The 14,729-nt window shown below is 47.4% G+C and overlaps 1 protein-coding gene across 7 annotated transcripts in view; it reads right to left on the bottom strand.

The window, feature by feature from the left end:
* The window catches only part of LOC118366598 (inositol polyphosphate-4-phosphatase type I A-like), a 70,542-nt gene that overhangs the window by 25,884 nt on the left and 29,929 nt on the right, over positions 1–14,729 (bottom strand). For all 7 annotated transcript variants that reach the window (XM_052493193.1, XM_052493187.1, XM_052493192.1 and 4 more), the window contains exons 5-6: positions 4,726–4,842; positions 4,298–4,377 (exon numbers count right to left, since the gene is read on the bottom strand). In XM_052493193.1, the coding sequence (XP_052349153.1) occupies positions 4,298–4,377; positions 4,726–4,842 (197 nt within the window). The remainder of the gene's footprint in view (positions 1–4,297; positions 4,378–4,725; positions 4,843–14,729) is intronic.

The following is a 14,729-nucleotide window of genomic DNA, read 5'->3' as shown; positions in this document are numbered from 1 at the left end:
TGTTCGTGGAGAGCTACCCTCCTGTAGGTTTTCACTACAACCCTGTTCGTGGACAGCTACCCTCCTGTAGGCTTTCACTACTACCCTGTTCGTTGAGTGCTGCCCTCCTGTAGGTTTTCATGACAACCCTATTTGTGGAGAGCTACCGTTCTGTAGGTTTTTACTCTAAGTTGTAACTAACCTGATTCAGCTTATCAACCAGCTAATTATTAGAATCAGGTGCACTCGATTAGGGTTGGAATGAACCTACAGGACGGTAGCTCTCCAGGAACAGGGTTAGAGAGCCTACAGGACGGTAGCTCCCCAGGAACAGGGTTAGAGAGCCTACAGGACGGTAGCTCTCCAGGAACAGGGTTAGAGAGCCTACAGGACGGTAGCTCTCCAGGAACAGGGTTAGAGAGCCTACAGGACGGTAGCTCTCCAGGAACAGGGTTAGAGAGCCTACAGGACGGTAGCTCTCCAGGAACAGGGTTGTAGTGAAAGCCTACAGGACGGTTGCTCTCCAGGAACAGGGTTAGAGAGCCCTGCTATAACCTATATTATAAGGCTGTGGTAGATAAGCCTGTTGGTTAAACACTTCTCCAATCGTTGTCGAGATATGATATTCTGTGCAGCGCAAGAGGAGACGTACGGTGCATTCGAGACAACTCAGAACTAGAAAATACACAGCTCCAACTGGGAAAAAGAGCTTTGAGCAGTCATCCAACTCGGAATTACACCTCGGAAACTTGGGCATCATCCTCGGGCTCTTCTCCCCCCAATCACATTTGTCAAATCCTTTCAGGCTAAATTCCAGATTAAGAGAGGACAGTTAACTAAGCCTACTTACAAAGAGGACAGTTAACTAAGTCTACTTACAAAGAGGACAGTTAACTAAGCCTACTTACAAAAAGTGTGCTTCTAACAAAGAGCTACAAGTAAGTAAATAGCCAAACAAATGTATTCATATAGGTTACACTGTCCTGTGAATGTCCCGCAAAATGTGGGTATTTTACGTGTGTTTGTGTCTACAGTGCATTCGGAAAGTATTCAGACCCCTTGATTCTTTCCACATTTTGCTATGTTACAGCCTTATTATAAAATATATTAAATGCATTTTTTTCCTCATCAATCTACATACAACACCCCATGATGACAAAACAAAAACAGGTCTTTACAATTTTTATGTATAAGCCTTGAAATTGAGTTGAAATACATCCTGTTTCCATTGAGCATCCTTGAGATGTTTCTACAACTTGATTGGAGTCCACCTGTGGTAAATTCAATTGATTGGACATGATTTGGAAAGGCACCGCACCTGTCTGTATAAGATCCCACAGCTGACAGTGCATGTCAGAGCAAAAACCAAGCCATGAGGTTTGTCACGCCCTGACCATTGAGAGCCCTTGGTCCTCTATGGTGTAGTAGGTCAGGGCGTGACTAGGGGGTGATCTAGTATATCTATTTCTATGTTGGTGCTAATCTGGTTCCCAATTAGAAGCAGCTGTTTATCGTTGCCTCTGATTGGGGATCATATTTAGGTAGCTATTTCCCCACCTGTGTTTTGTGGGATATTGATTGTGTGTTAGTGTGTTTGGGCACTACGTCCTCACTGTCTTTGTAAGTTTTGTTATTTTGTTTCGTTAGTTTCACTTCAGTAAATATGTGGAACTATACTCACGCTGCGACTTGGCCCGCTCATTTCCAAGATCGTGACAAAGGTTGAAGGAATTGTCTGTAGAGCTCCGAAAGAGGATTGTGTCGAGGCACAGATCTGGGGCAGGGTACCAAAAACATTTCAGCAGGATTGAAGGTCCCCAAGAACACAATGACCTCCATCATTCTTGAATGGAGGAAGTTTGGAACCACAAAGACTCTTCCTAGAGCTGGCCACCCGGCCAAACTGAGCAATCGGGGGTGAAGGGCCTTGGTTGGGGAAGTGACAAAGAACCCGATGGTCACTCTGACAGAGCTCCAGAGTTCCTGTGTGGAAATGTGACAACCTTTCAGAAGGAAAACCATCTCTGCAGCACTTCACCAATGATTACTTTATCAGGCCAGAAGGAAGCCACTTCTCAGTAAAAGGCACATGACAGCACACTTGGAGTTTGCCAAAAGGCACCTAAAGGTCTCAGACCATGTTGAAATCAAGATTGAAACCAGAGTAGGCCTACGGTCTGTAGTACATCTTCAAATCAGATAATATGGTCTGAATTAATAAAACGACTCTAACTACCGATACGATCTTCCTTCCTCAGGCCAGACCAGGCCAGACCAACTGTTGAAACCAAGATTGAACACTTTGGCCTGAATGCCAAGCATCACGTCTGAAGGAAAACTAGCACCATCCCTACAGTGAAGCATGGTGGTGGCAGCATCATGCTTTGGGGATGTTTTTCAGCAGCAGGGACTGGGAGACTAGTCAGGATCGAGGGAAAGATGAACGGAGCAAAGTACAGAGTTCCTTAACCTCTTCAACCTATGGGGGCGCTATGTCATTATTGGATAAAAAGACGTGCCCGTTTTAAGCGCAATATTTTGTCACGAAAAGATGCTCGACTATGCATGGAATTGACAGCCTTGGAAAGACAAAACTCTGACATTTCCAAAACTGCAAAGATATTATCTGTGAGTGCCCCAGAACTAATGCTACAGGCGAAACCAAGATGAAGTTTCATACTGGAAATGCCCCAGATTCTGAAGGCGCTGTGTTCCAATGTCTCCTTATATGGCTGTCAATGCGCCAGGAATGAGCCTGCCCTTTGTGTCGTTTCTCCAAGGTGTCTGCAGCATTGTAACGTGTTTGTAGGCATATCATTGGAAGATTGACCATAAGAGACTACATTTACCTGGTGTCCCGCCCGGTGTCCTGTGTCGAAATTATTGCGTAATCTGTAGGTCCATGCGCGTTCCATTTCTTCAGAAGAGAAAGTCAACTGCAACGAAGGATTTTATCGTCGATAGATATGTGAAAAACACCTTGAGGATTGATTCTAAACAACGGTTTGCCATGTTTCTGTCGATATTATGGAGTTCATTTGGAAAAAAGTTTGTGTTTTAATGACTTAATTTTTTTTTTTTACCCAAACGTGATGAACAAAACGGAGCGATTAGTCGACACAAATAATATTTTTTGTAAAAACATCTGCTATCTAACTGAGAGTCTCCTCATTGAAAACATCTGAAGTTCTTCAAAGGTAAATTATTTTATTTGAATCCTTTTCTGTTTTTTGTGAAAATGTTGCATGCTGAAAGACAGGCATAATCCTATGCTAGGCTATCACTACTGTTACACAAATGCTTGTTTAGCTATGGTTCAAAAGCATATTTTGAAAATCTGAGATGACAGTGTTGTTAACAAAAGGCGAAGCTTGAGAGCAAATAGATTAATTTCATTTCATTTGCGATTTTCATGAATAGTTAACGTTGTGTTATGCTAATGAGCTTGGATAGATTTACACAATCCTGGATACAGGTTTTTTTTCGTAGCTAAACGTGACGCAGAAAACGGAGCGATTTGTCCTAAACAAATAATCTTTCAGGAAAAACTGAACATTTGCTATCTGAGAGTCTCCTCATTGAAAACATCAGAAGTTCTTCAAAGGTAAATGATTTTATTTGAATGCTTTTCTGGTTTTTGTGAAAATGTTGCCTGCTGAATGCTAACGCTAAATGCTACGCTAAATGCTACGCTAGCTATCAATACTGTTACACAAATGCTTGTTTTGCAATGGTTGAGAAGCATATTTTGAAAATCTGAGATGACAGTGTTGTTAACAAAAGGCTAAGCTTGAGAGCAAATAGATTAATTTCATTTCATTTGCGATTTTCACGAATAGATAACGTTGCGTTATGGTAATGAGCTTGAGGTTGTAGTCACGATACCGGATCCGGAATGGCTCGACGCAAGAAGTTAATGAAAAACTTCTCCAGATCTTCTCCGGACTTGAACCAAATCGAACATCTCTGGAGAGACCTGAAAATAGCTGTGCAGCGACGCTCCCCATCTAACCTGACAGATCTTTAGAGGATCTGCAGAGAAGAATGGGAGAAACTCCCCAAATACAGATGTGCCAAGCTTGTAGTGTCATACCCAAGAATCGCTGCCAAAGGTGCTTCAAAGTGTTGAGTAAAGAGTCTGAATACTAAAATAAATGTGATATTTGCAAAAAATGTCTACAAATCTGTTTTTGATGGAAACATATTAAGTAATCAATTATAGAATAAGGCTGTAACGTAACAACGTGGAAAAAGGCAAGGGGTCTGAATACTTGCACTGTATGTTTGTGTTTGTGTCGTGCATGCGTGTGTGAGTTACCTGAGGGTTAGGTGGAGTCTGTGGTGTTTGTCCTGCAGAAGCTCCTTAACTGGGAACATGGCTGATCCCAGCAGGTACATCTGGCACCCAATCAAACACACATATCATTATTAGAGCCCAGCAGGTACATCTGACACCCAATCACACACACATATCACTATTAGAGCCCAGCAGGTACATCTGACACCCAATCACACACACATATCACTATTAGAGCCCAGTAGGTACATCTGACACCCAATCACACACACATATCACTATTAGAGCCCAGTAGGTACATCTGACACCCAGTCACACACACATATCACTATTAGAGCCCAGTAGGTATATCTCGGGGTGGAGTGTTTGGTTAGTTTGGGGCTGAAGAGTTTTGGGGAGTTGACTGTAATGGGGAAGTTGGAGTAGTTACAGTGGGGGATATTTCGTACCGTGCCTTGGGAGCGGTCCTTGACGTCGTACACAGACAGCTTGACCTGCGTCTGTTGAGTGATCAGAGAGTCCTGGAAGAATGCTATACTACTCAGATAGATAGGATTACTGGTACCCTATGGAGAGAGAGAGAAAAAGAGAGGGGGACTTTTGTGATGAATCAGTTTGGCCAGGGCTTCCAACTTTTGAAGAAAGCTTGGAGTGCGATTTGCTATGTGAATGCCATTTCCCCTGGCACAATCCCTAGATAGTAAGATTTTACTGTTTTAGAGCTCATTAACGACAATGCTATGTATTTTGGAATGACTTACGGCTATGACCAGGGTGGGAAATTGTGTATATTCAGGATGCTTTGAACATTAAATGAACACTCAAAATTCAATGACTTTGTTACTTTGAGATTTTTGGGGGATGAAATGTAAAGTATGTTAATCATTTTTTTAACATACTTTTTTGGTGGTTTGACACTTTATTCAGACAGTAATGAAATGAGACAGACAAATGCTAGAAACAGTGGGAAGGTTGGAAGCAGGGATTGATCCCTATTCTCAGGTGGAAAGTTGGATGAGACGTACCAGGGAGTGTCACCCCTATACCAAGGCTCTGCACAGGAAATAATAATATTAATTGTTGATGGCAGTGGGGAACCAAACCATAGATTGCAGTCTCCTTGTTCATAGACTGCTTTCAAGGTAAGGACACAAACATTTTATATTTGTCACGACTCCCGCCGAAGTTGGCTCCCCTGCCTGTTCGGGCGGTGCTCGGTGGTCGTCGTCACCGGCCTGCTATCTGCCACCGATCCCTTTTCCCTTTTCTGTTAGTTTAGTCTTATGAGTTGCACCTGTTCCTGTTTGTGTTTTATTGATTTGCTTACCTATTTAAGCTGGTGAAGCCCGCCCTTGTTTGTGTGGGATTATGTTGTTCACGTTTTGAATCGGTGGTGTTATTGTGCTCCGGGCCGTGTTACCCTGTGTTTTGGGTGGGTCAGTGTTTTCCGTCCTGTGTTTTGGGTGGGTCAGTGTTTTCCTCCCTGTGTTTTGGGTGGGTCAGTGTTTTCCGCCCTGTGTTTGGGTTGGTCAGTGTTTTCCGTCCTGTGTTTTGGGTGGGTCACTGTTTTCCGTCCTGTGTTTTGGGTTAGTCAGTGTTTTCAGCCCTGTGTTTGGGGTTGGTCAGTGTTTTCAGCCCTGTGTTTGGGGTTGGTCAGTGTTTTCCGCCCTGTGTTTGGGGTTGGTCAGTGTTTTCCGTCCTGTGTTTGGGTTGGTCAGTGTTTTCAGCCCTGTGTTTTGGGTTGGTCAGTGTTTTCAGCCCTGTGTTTGGGGTTGATCAGTGTTTTCCGTCCTGTGTTTTGGGTTGGTCAGTGTTTTCAGCCCTGTGTTTGGGGTTGGTCAGTGTTTTCCGCCCTGTGTTTTGGGTTGGTCAGTGTTTTCAGCCCTGTGTTTGGGGTTGGTCAGTGTTTTCCGCCCTGTGTTTTGGGTTGGTCAGTGTTTTCAGCCCTGTGTTTTGGGTTGGTCAGTGTTTTCCGTCTGTGTTTTGGGTTGGTCAGTGTTTTCCGTCCTGTGTTTGGGGTTGGTCAGTGTTTTCAGCCCTGTGTTTGGGGTTGGTCAGTGTTTTCAGCCCTGTGTTTGGGGTTGGTCAGTGTTTTCAGCCCTGTGTTTTGGGTTGGTCAGTGTTTTCAGCCCTGTGTTTGGGGTTGGTCAGTGTTTTCAGCCCTGTGTTTTGGGTTGGTCAGTGTTTTCCGTCCTGTGTTTGGGGTTGGTCAGTGTTTTCAGCCCTGTGTTTGGGGTTGGTCAGTGTTTTCAGCCCTGTGTTTGGGGTTGGTCAGTGTTTTCAGCCCTGTGTTTGGGGTTGGTCAGTGTTTTCCGCCCTGTGTTTGGGGTTGGTCAGTGTTTTCCGTCCTGTGTTTGGGTTGGTCAGTGTTTTCAGCCCTGTGTTTTGGGTTGGTCAGTGTTTTGGGTTGGTCAGTGTTTTCAGCCCTGTGTTTGGGGTTGGTCAGTGTTTTCAGCCCTGTGTTTGGGGTTGGTCAGTGTTTTCAGCCCTGTGTTTGGGGTTGGTCAGTGTTTTCAGTCCTGTGTTTGGGGTTGGTCAGTGTTTTCAGCCCTGTGTTTGGGGTTGGTCAGTGTTTTCAGCCCTGTGTTTTGGGTGGGTTAGTGTTTTCAGCCCTGTGTTTTGGGTTGGTCAGTGTTTTCCGCCCTGTGTTTTGGGTTGGTCAGTGTTTTCCGCCCTGTGTTTGGGGTTGGCCAGTGTTTTCAGCCCTGTGTTTTGGGTTGGTCAGTGTTTTCAGCCCTGTGTTTTGGGTTGGTCAGTGTTTTCAGCCCTGTGTTTGGGTTTGGTCAATGTTTTCAGCCCTGTGTTTGGGGTTGGTCAGTGTTTTCAGCCCTGTGTTTTGGGTTGGTCAGTATTTTCCGTCCTGTGTTTTGGGTTGGTCAGTGTTTTCCGTCCTGTGTTTTGGGTTGGTCAGTGTGTTCAGCCCTGTGTTTGGGGTTGGTCAGTGTTTTCCGTCCTGTGTTTTGGGTTGGTCAGTGTTTTCAGCCCTGTGTTTTGGGTTGGTCAGTGTGTTCAGCCCTGTGTTTGGGGTTGGTCAGTGTTTTCAGCCCTGTGTTTTGGGTTGGTCAGTGTTTTCCGTCCTGTGTTTTGGGTTGGTCAGTGTTTTCAGCCCTGTGTTTGGGGTTGGTCAGTGTTTTCAGCCCTGTGTTTGGGGTTGGTCAGTGTTTTCAGCCCTGTGTTTTGGGTTGGTCAGTGTTTTCCGTCCTGTGTTTTGGGTTGGTCAGTGTTTTCAGCCCTGTGTTTTGGGTTGGTCAGTGTTTTCAGCCCTGTGTTTGGGGTTGGTCAGTGTTTTCAGCCCTGTGTTTGGGGTTGGTCAGTGTTTTCAGCTCTGTGTTTTGGGTTGGTCAGTGTTTTCAGCCCTGTGTTTTGGGTTGGTCAGTGTTTTGGGTTGGTCAGTGTTTTCAGCCCTGTGTTTGGGGTTGGTCAGTGTTTTCAGCCCTGTGTTTGGGGTTGGTCAGTGTTTTCAGCCCTGTGTTTGGGGTTGGTCAGTGTTTTCAGCCCTGTGTTTGGGGTTGGTCAGTGTTTTCAGTCCTGTGTTTGGGGTTGGTCAGTGTTTTCAGCCCTGTGTTTGGGGTTGGTCAGTGTTTTCAGCCCTGTGTTTTGGGTGGGTTAGTGTTTTCAGCCCTGTGTTTTGGGTTGGTCAGTGTTTTCCGCCCTGTGTTTTGGGTTGGTCAGTGTTTTCCGTCCTGTGTTTGGGGTTGGCCAGTGTTTTCAGCCCTGTGTTTTGGGTTGGTCAGTGTTTTCAGCCCTGTGTTTTGGGTTGGTCAGTGTGTTCAGCCCTGTGTTTGGGGTTGGTCAGTGTTTTCAGCCCTGTGTTTGGGGTTGGTCAGTGTTTTCAGCCCTGTGTTTGGGGTTGGTCAGTGTTTTCAGCCCTGTGTTTTGGGTGGGTTAGTGTTTTCAGCCCTGTGTTTTGGGTTGGTCAGTGTTTTCCGCCCTGTGTTTTGGGTTGGTCAGTGTTTTCCGTCCTGTGTTTGGGTTGGTCAGTGTTTTCAGCCCTGTGTTTTGGGTTGGTCAGTGTTTTGGGTTGGTCAGTGTTTTCAGCCCTGTGTTTGGGGTTGGTCAGTGTTTTCAGCCCTGTGTTTGGGGTTGGTCAGTGTTTTCCGCCCTGTGTTTGGGGTTGGTCAGTGTTTTCCGTCCTGTGTTTGGGTTGGTCAGTGTTTTCAGCCCTGTGTTTTGGGTTGGTCAGTGTTTTGGGTTGGTCAGTGTTTTCAGCCCTGTGTTTGGGGTTGGTCAGTGTTTTCAGCCCTGTGTTTGGGGTTGGTCAGTGTTTTCAGCCCTGTGTTTGGGGTTGGTCAGTGTTTTCAGCCCTGTGTTTGGGGTTGGTCAGTGTTTTCAGTCCTGTGTTTGGGGTTGGTCAGTGTTTTCAGCCCTGTGTTTGGGGTTGGTCAGTGTTTTCAGCCCTGTGTTTTGGGTGGGTTAGTGTTTTCAGCCCTGTGTTTTGGGTTGGTCAGTGTTTTCCGCCCTGTGTTTTGGGTTGGTCAGTGTTTTCCATCCTGTGTTTGGGGTTGGCCAGTGTTTTCAGCCCTGTGTTTTGGGTTGGTCAGTGTTTTCAGCCCTGTGTTTTGGGTTGGTCAGTGTGTTCAGCCCTGTGTTTGGGGTTGGTCAGTGTTTTCAGCCCTGTGTTTGGGGTTGGTCAGTGTTTTCAGCCCTGTGTTTGGGGTTGGTCAGTGTTTTCAGCCCTGTGTTTTGGGTGGGTTAGTGTTTTCAGCCCTGTGTTTTGGGTTGGTCAGTGTTTTCCGCCCTGTGTTTTGGGTTGGTCAGTGTTTTCCGTCCTGTGTTTGGGGTTGGCCAGTGTTTTCAGCCCTGTGTTTTGGGTTGGTCAGTGTTTTCAGCCCTGTGTTTTGGGTTGGTCAGTGTGTTCAGCCCTGTGTTTGGGGTTGGAAAGTGTTTTCAGCCCTGTGTTTGGGGTTGGTCAGTGTTTTCAGCCCTGTGTTTGGGGTTGGTCAGTGTTTTCCGTCCTGTGTTTGGGGTTGGCCAGTGTTTTCAGCCCTGTGTTTTGGGTTGGTCAGTGTTTTCAGCCCTGTGTTATGGGTTGGTCAGTGTTTTCAGCCCTGTGTTTGGGTTTGGTCAATGTTTTCAGCCCTGTGTTTGGGGTTGGTCAGTGTTTTCAGCCCTGTGTTTTGGGTTGGTCAGTGTTTTCCGTCCTGTGTTTTGGGTTGGTCAGTGTTTTCCGTCCTGTGTTTTGGGTTGGTCAGTGTGTTCAGCCCTGTGTTTGGGGTTGGTCAGTGTTTTCCGTCCTGTGTTTTGGGTTGGTCAGTGTTTTCAGCCCTGTGTTTTGGGTTGGTCAGTGTGTTCAGCCCTGTGTTTGGGGTTGGTCAGTGTTTTCAGCCCTGTGTTTTGGGTTGGTCAGTGTTTTCCGTCCTGTGTTTTGGGTTGGTCAGTGTTTTCAGCCCTGTGTTTGGGGTTGGTCAGTGTTTTCAGCCCTGTGTTTGGGGTTGGTCAGTGTTTTCAGCCCTGTGTTTTGGGTTGGTCAGTGTTTTCCGTCCTGTGTTTTGGGTTGGTCAGTGTTTTCAGCCCTGTGTTTTGGGTTGGTCAGTGTTTTCAGCCCTGTGTTTTGGGTTGGTCAGTGTGTTCAGCCCTGTGTTTGGGGTTGGTCAGTGTTTTCAGCCCTGTGTTTTGGGTTGGTCAGTGTTTTAAGCCCTGTGTTTTGGGTTGGTCAGTGTTTTGGGTTGGTCAGTGTTTTCAGCCCTGTGTTTGGGGTTGGTCAGTGTTTTCAGCCCTGTGTTTGGGGTTGGTCAGTGTTTTCAGCCCTGTGTTTGGGGTTGGCCAGTGTTTTCAGCCCTGTGTTTGGGGTTGGTCAGTGTTTTCAGTCCTGTGTTTGGGGTTGGTCAGTGTTTTCAGCCCTGTGTTTGGGGTTGGTCAGTGTTTTCAGCCCTGTGTTTTGGGTTGGTCAGTGTTTTCCATCCTGTGTTTGGGGTTGGCCAGTGTTTTCAGCCCTGTGTTTTGGGTTGGTCAGTGTGTTCAGCCCTGTGTTTGGGGTTGGTCAGTGTTTTCAGCCCTGTGTTTGGGGTTGGTCAGTGTTTTCAGCCCTGTGTTTGGGGTTGGTCAGTGTTTTCAGCCCTGTGTTTTGGGTGGGTTAGTGTTTTCAGCCCTGTGTTTTGGGTTGGTCAGTGTTTTCCGCCCTGTGTTTTGGGTTGGTCAGTGTTTTCCGTCCTGTGTTTGGGTTGGTCAGTGTTTTCAGCCCTGTGTTTTGGGTTGGTCAGTGTTTTGGGTTGGTCAGTGTTTTCAGCCCTGTGTTTGGGGTTGGTCAGTGTTTTCAGCCCTGTGTTTGGGGTTGGTCAGTGTTTTCCGCCCTGTGTTTGGGGTTGGTCAGTGTTTTCCGTCCTGTGTTTGGGTTGGTCAGTGTTTTCAGCCCTGTGTTTTGGGTTGGTCAGTGTTTTGGGTTGGTCAGTGTTTTCAGCCCTGTGTTTGGGGTTGGTCAGTGTTTTCAGCCCTGTGTTTGGGGTTGGTCAGTGTTTTCAGCCCTGTGTTTGGGGTTGGTCAGTGTTTTCAGCCCTGTGTTTGGGGTTGGTCAGTGTTTTCAGTCCTGTGTTTGGGGTTGGTCAGTGTTTTCAGCCCTGTGTTTGGGGTTGGTCAGTGTTTTCAGCCCTGTGTTTTGGGTGGGTTAGTGTTTTCAGCCCTGTGTTTTGGGTTGGTCAGTGTTTTCCGCCCTGTGTTTTGGGTTGGTCAGTGTTTTCCATCCTGTGTTTGGGGTTGGCCAGTGTTTTCAGCCCTGTGTTTTGGGTTGGTCAGTGTTTTCAGCCCTGTGTTTTGGGTTGGTCAGTGTGTTCAGCCCTGTGTTTGGGGTTGGTCAGTGTTTTCAGCCCTGTGTTTGGGGTTGGTCAGTGTTTTCAGCCCTGTGTTTGGGGTTGGTCAGTGTTTTCAGCCCTGTGTTTTGGGTGGGTTAGTGTTTTCAGCCCTGTGTTTTGGGTTGGTCAGTGTTTTCCGCCCTGTGTTTTGGGTTGGTCAGTGTTTTCCGTCCTGTGTTTGGGGTTGGCCAGTGTTTTCAGCCCTGTGTTTTGGGTTGGTCAGTGTTTTCAGCCCTGTGTTTTGGGTTGGTCAGTGTGTTCAGCCCTGTGTTTGGGGTTGGAAAGTGTTTTCAGCCCTGTGTTTGGGGTTGGTCAGTGTTTTCAGCCCTGTGTTTGGGGTTGGTCAGTGTTTTCAGCCCTGTGTTTTGGGTGGGTTAGTGTTTTCAGCCCTGTGTTTTGGGTTGGTCAGTGTTTTCCGCCCTGTGTTTTGGGTTGGTCAGTGTTTTCCGTCCTGTGTTTGGGGTTGGCCAGTGTTTTCAGCCCTGTGTTTTGGGTTGGTCAGTGTTTTCAGCCCTGTGTTTTGGGTTGGTCAGTGTTTTCAGCCCTGTGTTTGGGGTTGGTCAATGTTTTCAGCCCTGTGTTTGGGGTTGGTCAGTGTTTTCAGCCCTGTGTTTTGGGTTGGTCAGTGTTTTCCGTCCTGTGTTTTGGGTTGGTCAGTGTTTTCCGTCCTGTGTTTTGGGTTGGTCAGTGTGTTCAGCCCTGTGTTTGGGGTTGGTCAGTGTTTTCCGTCCTGTGTTTTGGGTTGGTCAGTGTTTTCAGCCCTGTGTTTTGGGTTGGTCAGTGTTTTCAGCCCTGTGTTTTGGGTTGGTCAGTGTTTTCCGTCCTGTGTTTTGGGTTGGTCAGTGTTTTCAGCCCTGTGTTTGGGGTTGGTCAGTGTTTTCAGCCCTGTGTTTGGGGTTGGTCAGTGTTTTCCGTCCTGTGTTTTGGGTTGGTCAGTGTGTTCAGCCCTGTGTTTGGGGTTGGTCAGTGTTTTCCGCCCTGTGTTTTGGGTTGGTCAGTGTTTTCAGCCCTGTGTTTGGGGTTGGTCAGTGTTTTCAGCCCTGTGTTTTGGGTTGGTCAGTGTTTTCCGTCCTGTGTTTTGGGTTGGTCAGTGTTTTCAGCCCTGTGTTTGGGGTTGGTCAGTGTTTTCAGCCCTGTGTTTGGGGTTGGTCAGTGTTTTCAGCCCTGTGTTTTGGGTTGGTCAGTGTTTTCCGTCCTGTGTTTTGGGTTGGTCAGTGTTTTCAGCCCTGTGTTTTGGGTTGGTCAGTGTTTTCAGCCCTGTGTTTTGGGTTGGTCAGTGTGTTCAGCCCTGTGTTTGGGGTTGGTCAGTGTTTTCAGCCCTGTGTTTTGGGTTGGTCAGTGTTTTCCGTCCTGTGTTTTGGGTTGGTCAGTGTTTTCCGTCCTGTGTTTTGGGTTGGTCAGTGTGTTCAGCCCTGTGTTTGGGGTTGGTCAGTGTTTTCCGTCCTGTGTTTGGGGTTGGTCAGTGTTTTCAGCCCTGTGTTTTGGGTTGGCCAGTGTTTTCCGTCCTGTGTTTTGGGTTGGTCAGTGTTTTCAGCCCTGTGTTTTGGGTTGGTCAGTGTGTTCAGCCCTGTGTTTGGGGTTGGTCAGTGTTTTCAGCCCTGTGTTTTGGGTTGGTCAGTGTTTTCCGTCCTGTGTTTGGGGTTGGTCAGTGTTTTCAGCCCTGTGTTTGGGGTTGGTCAGTGTTTTCAGCCCTGTGTTTGGGGTTGGTCAGTGTTTTCAGCCCTGTGTTTTGGGTTGGTCAGTGTTTTGGGTTGGTCAGTGTTTTCAGCCCTGTGTTTGGGGTTGGTCAGTGTTTTCAGCCCTGTGTTTGGGGTTGGTCAGTGTTTTCAGCCCTGTGTTTGGGGTTGGTCAGTGTTTTCAGCCCTGTGTTTGGGGTTGGTCAGTGTTTTCAGTCCTGTGTTTGGGGTTGGTCAGTGTTTTCAGCCCTGTGTTTGGGGTTGGTCAGTGTTTTCAGCCCTGTGTTTTGGGTGGGTTAGTGTTTTCAGCCCTGTGTTTTGGGTTGGTCAGTGTTTTCCGCCCTGTGTTTTGGGTTGGTCAGTGTTTTCCGTCCTGTGTTTGGGGTTGGCCAGTGTTTTCAGCCCTGTGTTTTGGGTTGGTCAGTGTTTTCAGCCCTGTGTTTTGGGTTGGTCAGTGTTTTCAGCCCTGTGTTTGGGGTTGGTCAGTGTTTTCAGCCCTGTGTTTGGGGTTGGTCAGTGTTTTCAGCCCTGTGTTTGGGGTTGGTCAGTGTTTTCAGCCCTGTGTTTTGGGTGGGTTAGTGTTTTCAGCCCTGTGTTTTGGGTTGGTCAGTGTTTTCCGCCCTGTGTTTTGGGTTGGTCAGTGTTTTCCGTCCTGTGTTTGGGTTGGTCAGTGTTTTCAGCCCTGTGTTTTGGGTTGTTCAGTGTTTTGGGTTGGTCAGTGTTTTCAGCCCTGTGTTTGGGGTTGGTCAGTGTTTTCAGCCCTGTGTTTGGGGTTGGTCAGTGTTTTCCGCCCTGTGTTTGGGGTTGGTCAGTGTTTTCCGTCCTGTGTTTGGGTTGGTCAGTGTTTTCAGCCCTGTGTTTTGGGTTGGTCAGTGTTTTGGGTTGGTCAGTGTTTTCAGCCCTGTGTTTGGGGTTGGTCAGTGTTTTCAGCCCTGTGTTTGGGGTTGGTCAGTGTTTTCAGCCCTGTGTTTGGGGTTGGTCAGTGTTTTCAGCCCTGTGTTTGGGGTTGGTCAGTGTTTTCAGCCCTGTGTTTGGGGTTGGTCAGTGTTTTCAGCCCTGTGTTTTGGGTTGGTCAGTGTTTTCAGCCCTGTGTTTTGGGTTGGTCAGTGTGTTCAGCCCTGTGTTTTGGGTTGGTCAGAGTTTTCCATCCTGTGTTTGGGGTTGGCCAGTGTTTTCAGCCCTGTGTTTTGGGTTGGTCAGTGTTTTCAGCCCTGTGTTTTGGGTTGGTCAGTGTGTTCAGCCCTGTGTTTGGGGTTGGTCAGTGTTTTCAGCCCTGTGTTTGGGGTTGGTCAGTGTTTTCAGCCCTGTGTTTGGGGTTGGTCAGTGTTTTCAGCCCTGTGTTTTGGGTGGGTTAGTGTTTTCAGCCCTGTGTTTTGGGTTGGTCAGTGTTTTCCGCCCTGTGTTTTGGGTTGGTCAGTGTTTTCCGTCCTGTGTTTGGGGTTGGCCAGTGTTTTCAGCCCTGTGTTTTGGGTTGGTCAGTGTTTTCAGCCCTGTGTTTTGGGTTGGTCAGTGTGTTCAGCCCTGTGTTTGGGGTTGGTCAGTGTTTTCAGCCCTGTGTTTGGGGTTGGTCAGTGTTTTCAGCCCTGTGTTTTGGGTTGGTCAGTGTTTTCAGCCCTGTGTTTTGGGTTGGTCAGTGTGTTCAGCCCTGTGTTTGGGGTTGGTCAGTGTTTTCAGCCCTGTGTTTGGGGTTGGTCAGTGTTTTCAGCCCTGTGTTTTGGGTTGGTCAGTGTTTTCCGTCCTGTGTTTTGGGTTGGTCAGTGTTTTCCGTCCTGTGTTTTGGGTTGGTCAGTGTGTTCAGCCCTGTGTTTGGGGTTGGTCAGTGTTTTCCGTCCTGTGTTTTGGGTTGGTCAGTGTTTTCAGCCCTGTGTTTTGGGTTGGTCAGTGTGTTCAGCCCTGTGTTTGGGGTTCGTCAGTGTTTTCAGCCCTGTGTTTTGGGTTGGTCAGTGTTTTCAGCCCTGTGTTTGGGGTTGGTCAGTGTTTTCAGCCCTGTGT

This window comes from Oncorhynchus keta, chromosome 34 (genome assembly GCF_023373465.1).
Source record: "Oncorhynchus keta strain PuntledgeMale-10-30-2019 chromosome 34, Oket_V2, whole genome shotgun sequence".
NCBI lineage: Eukaryota > Metazoa > Chordata > Actinopteri > Salmoniformes > Salmonidae > Oncorhynchus > Oncorhynchus keta.
Note: the sequence above shows the minus strand (reverse complement) of the source record. Positions and strands in the feature narration are given on the sequence as shown.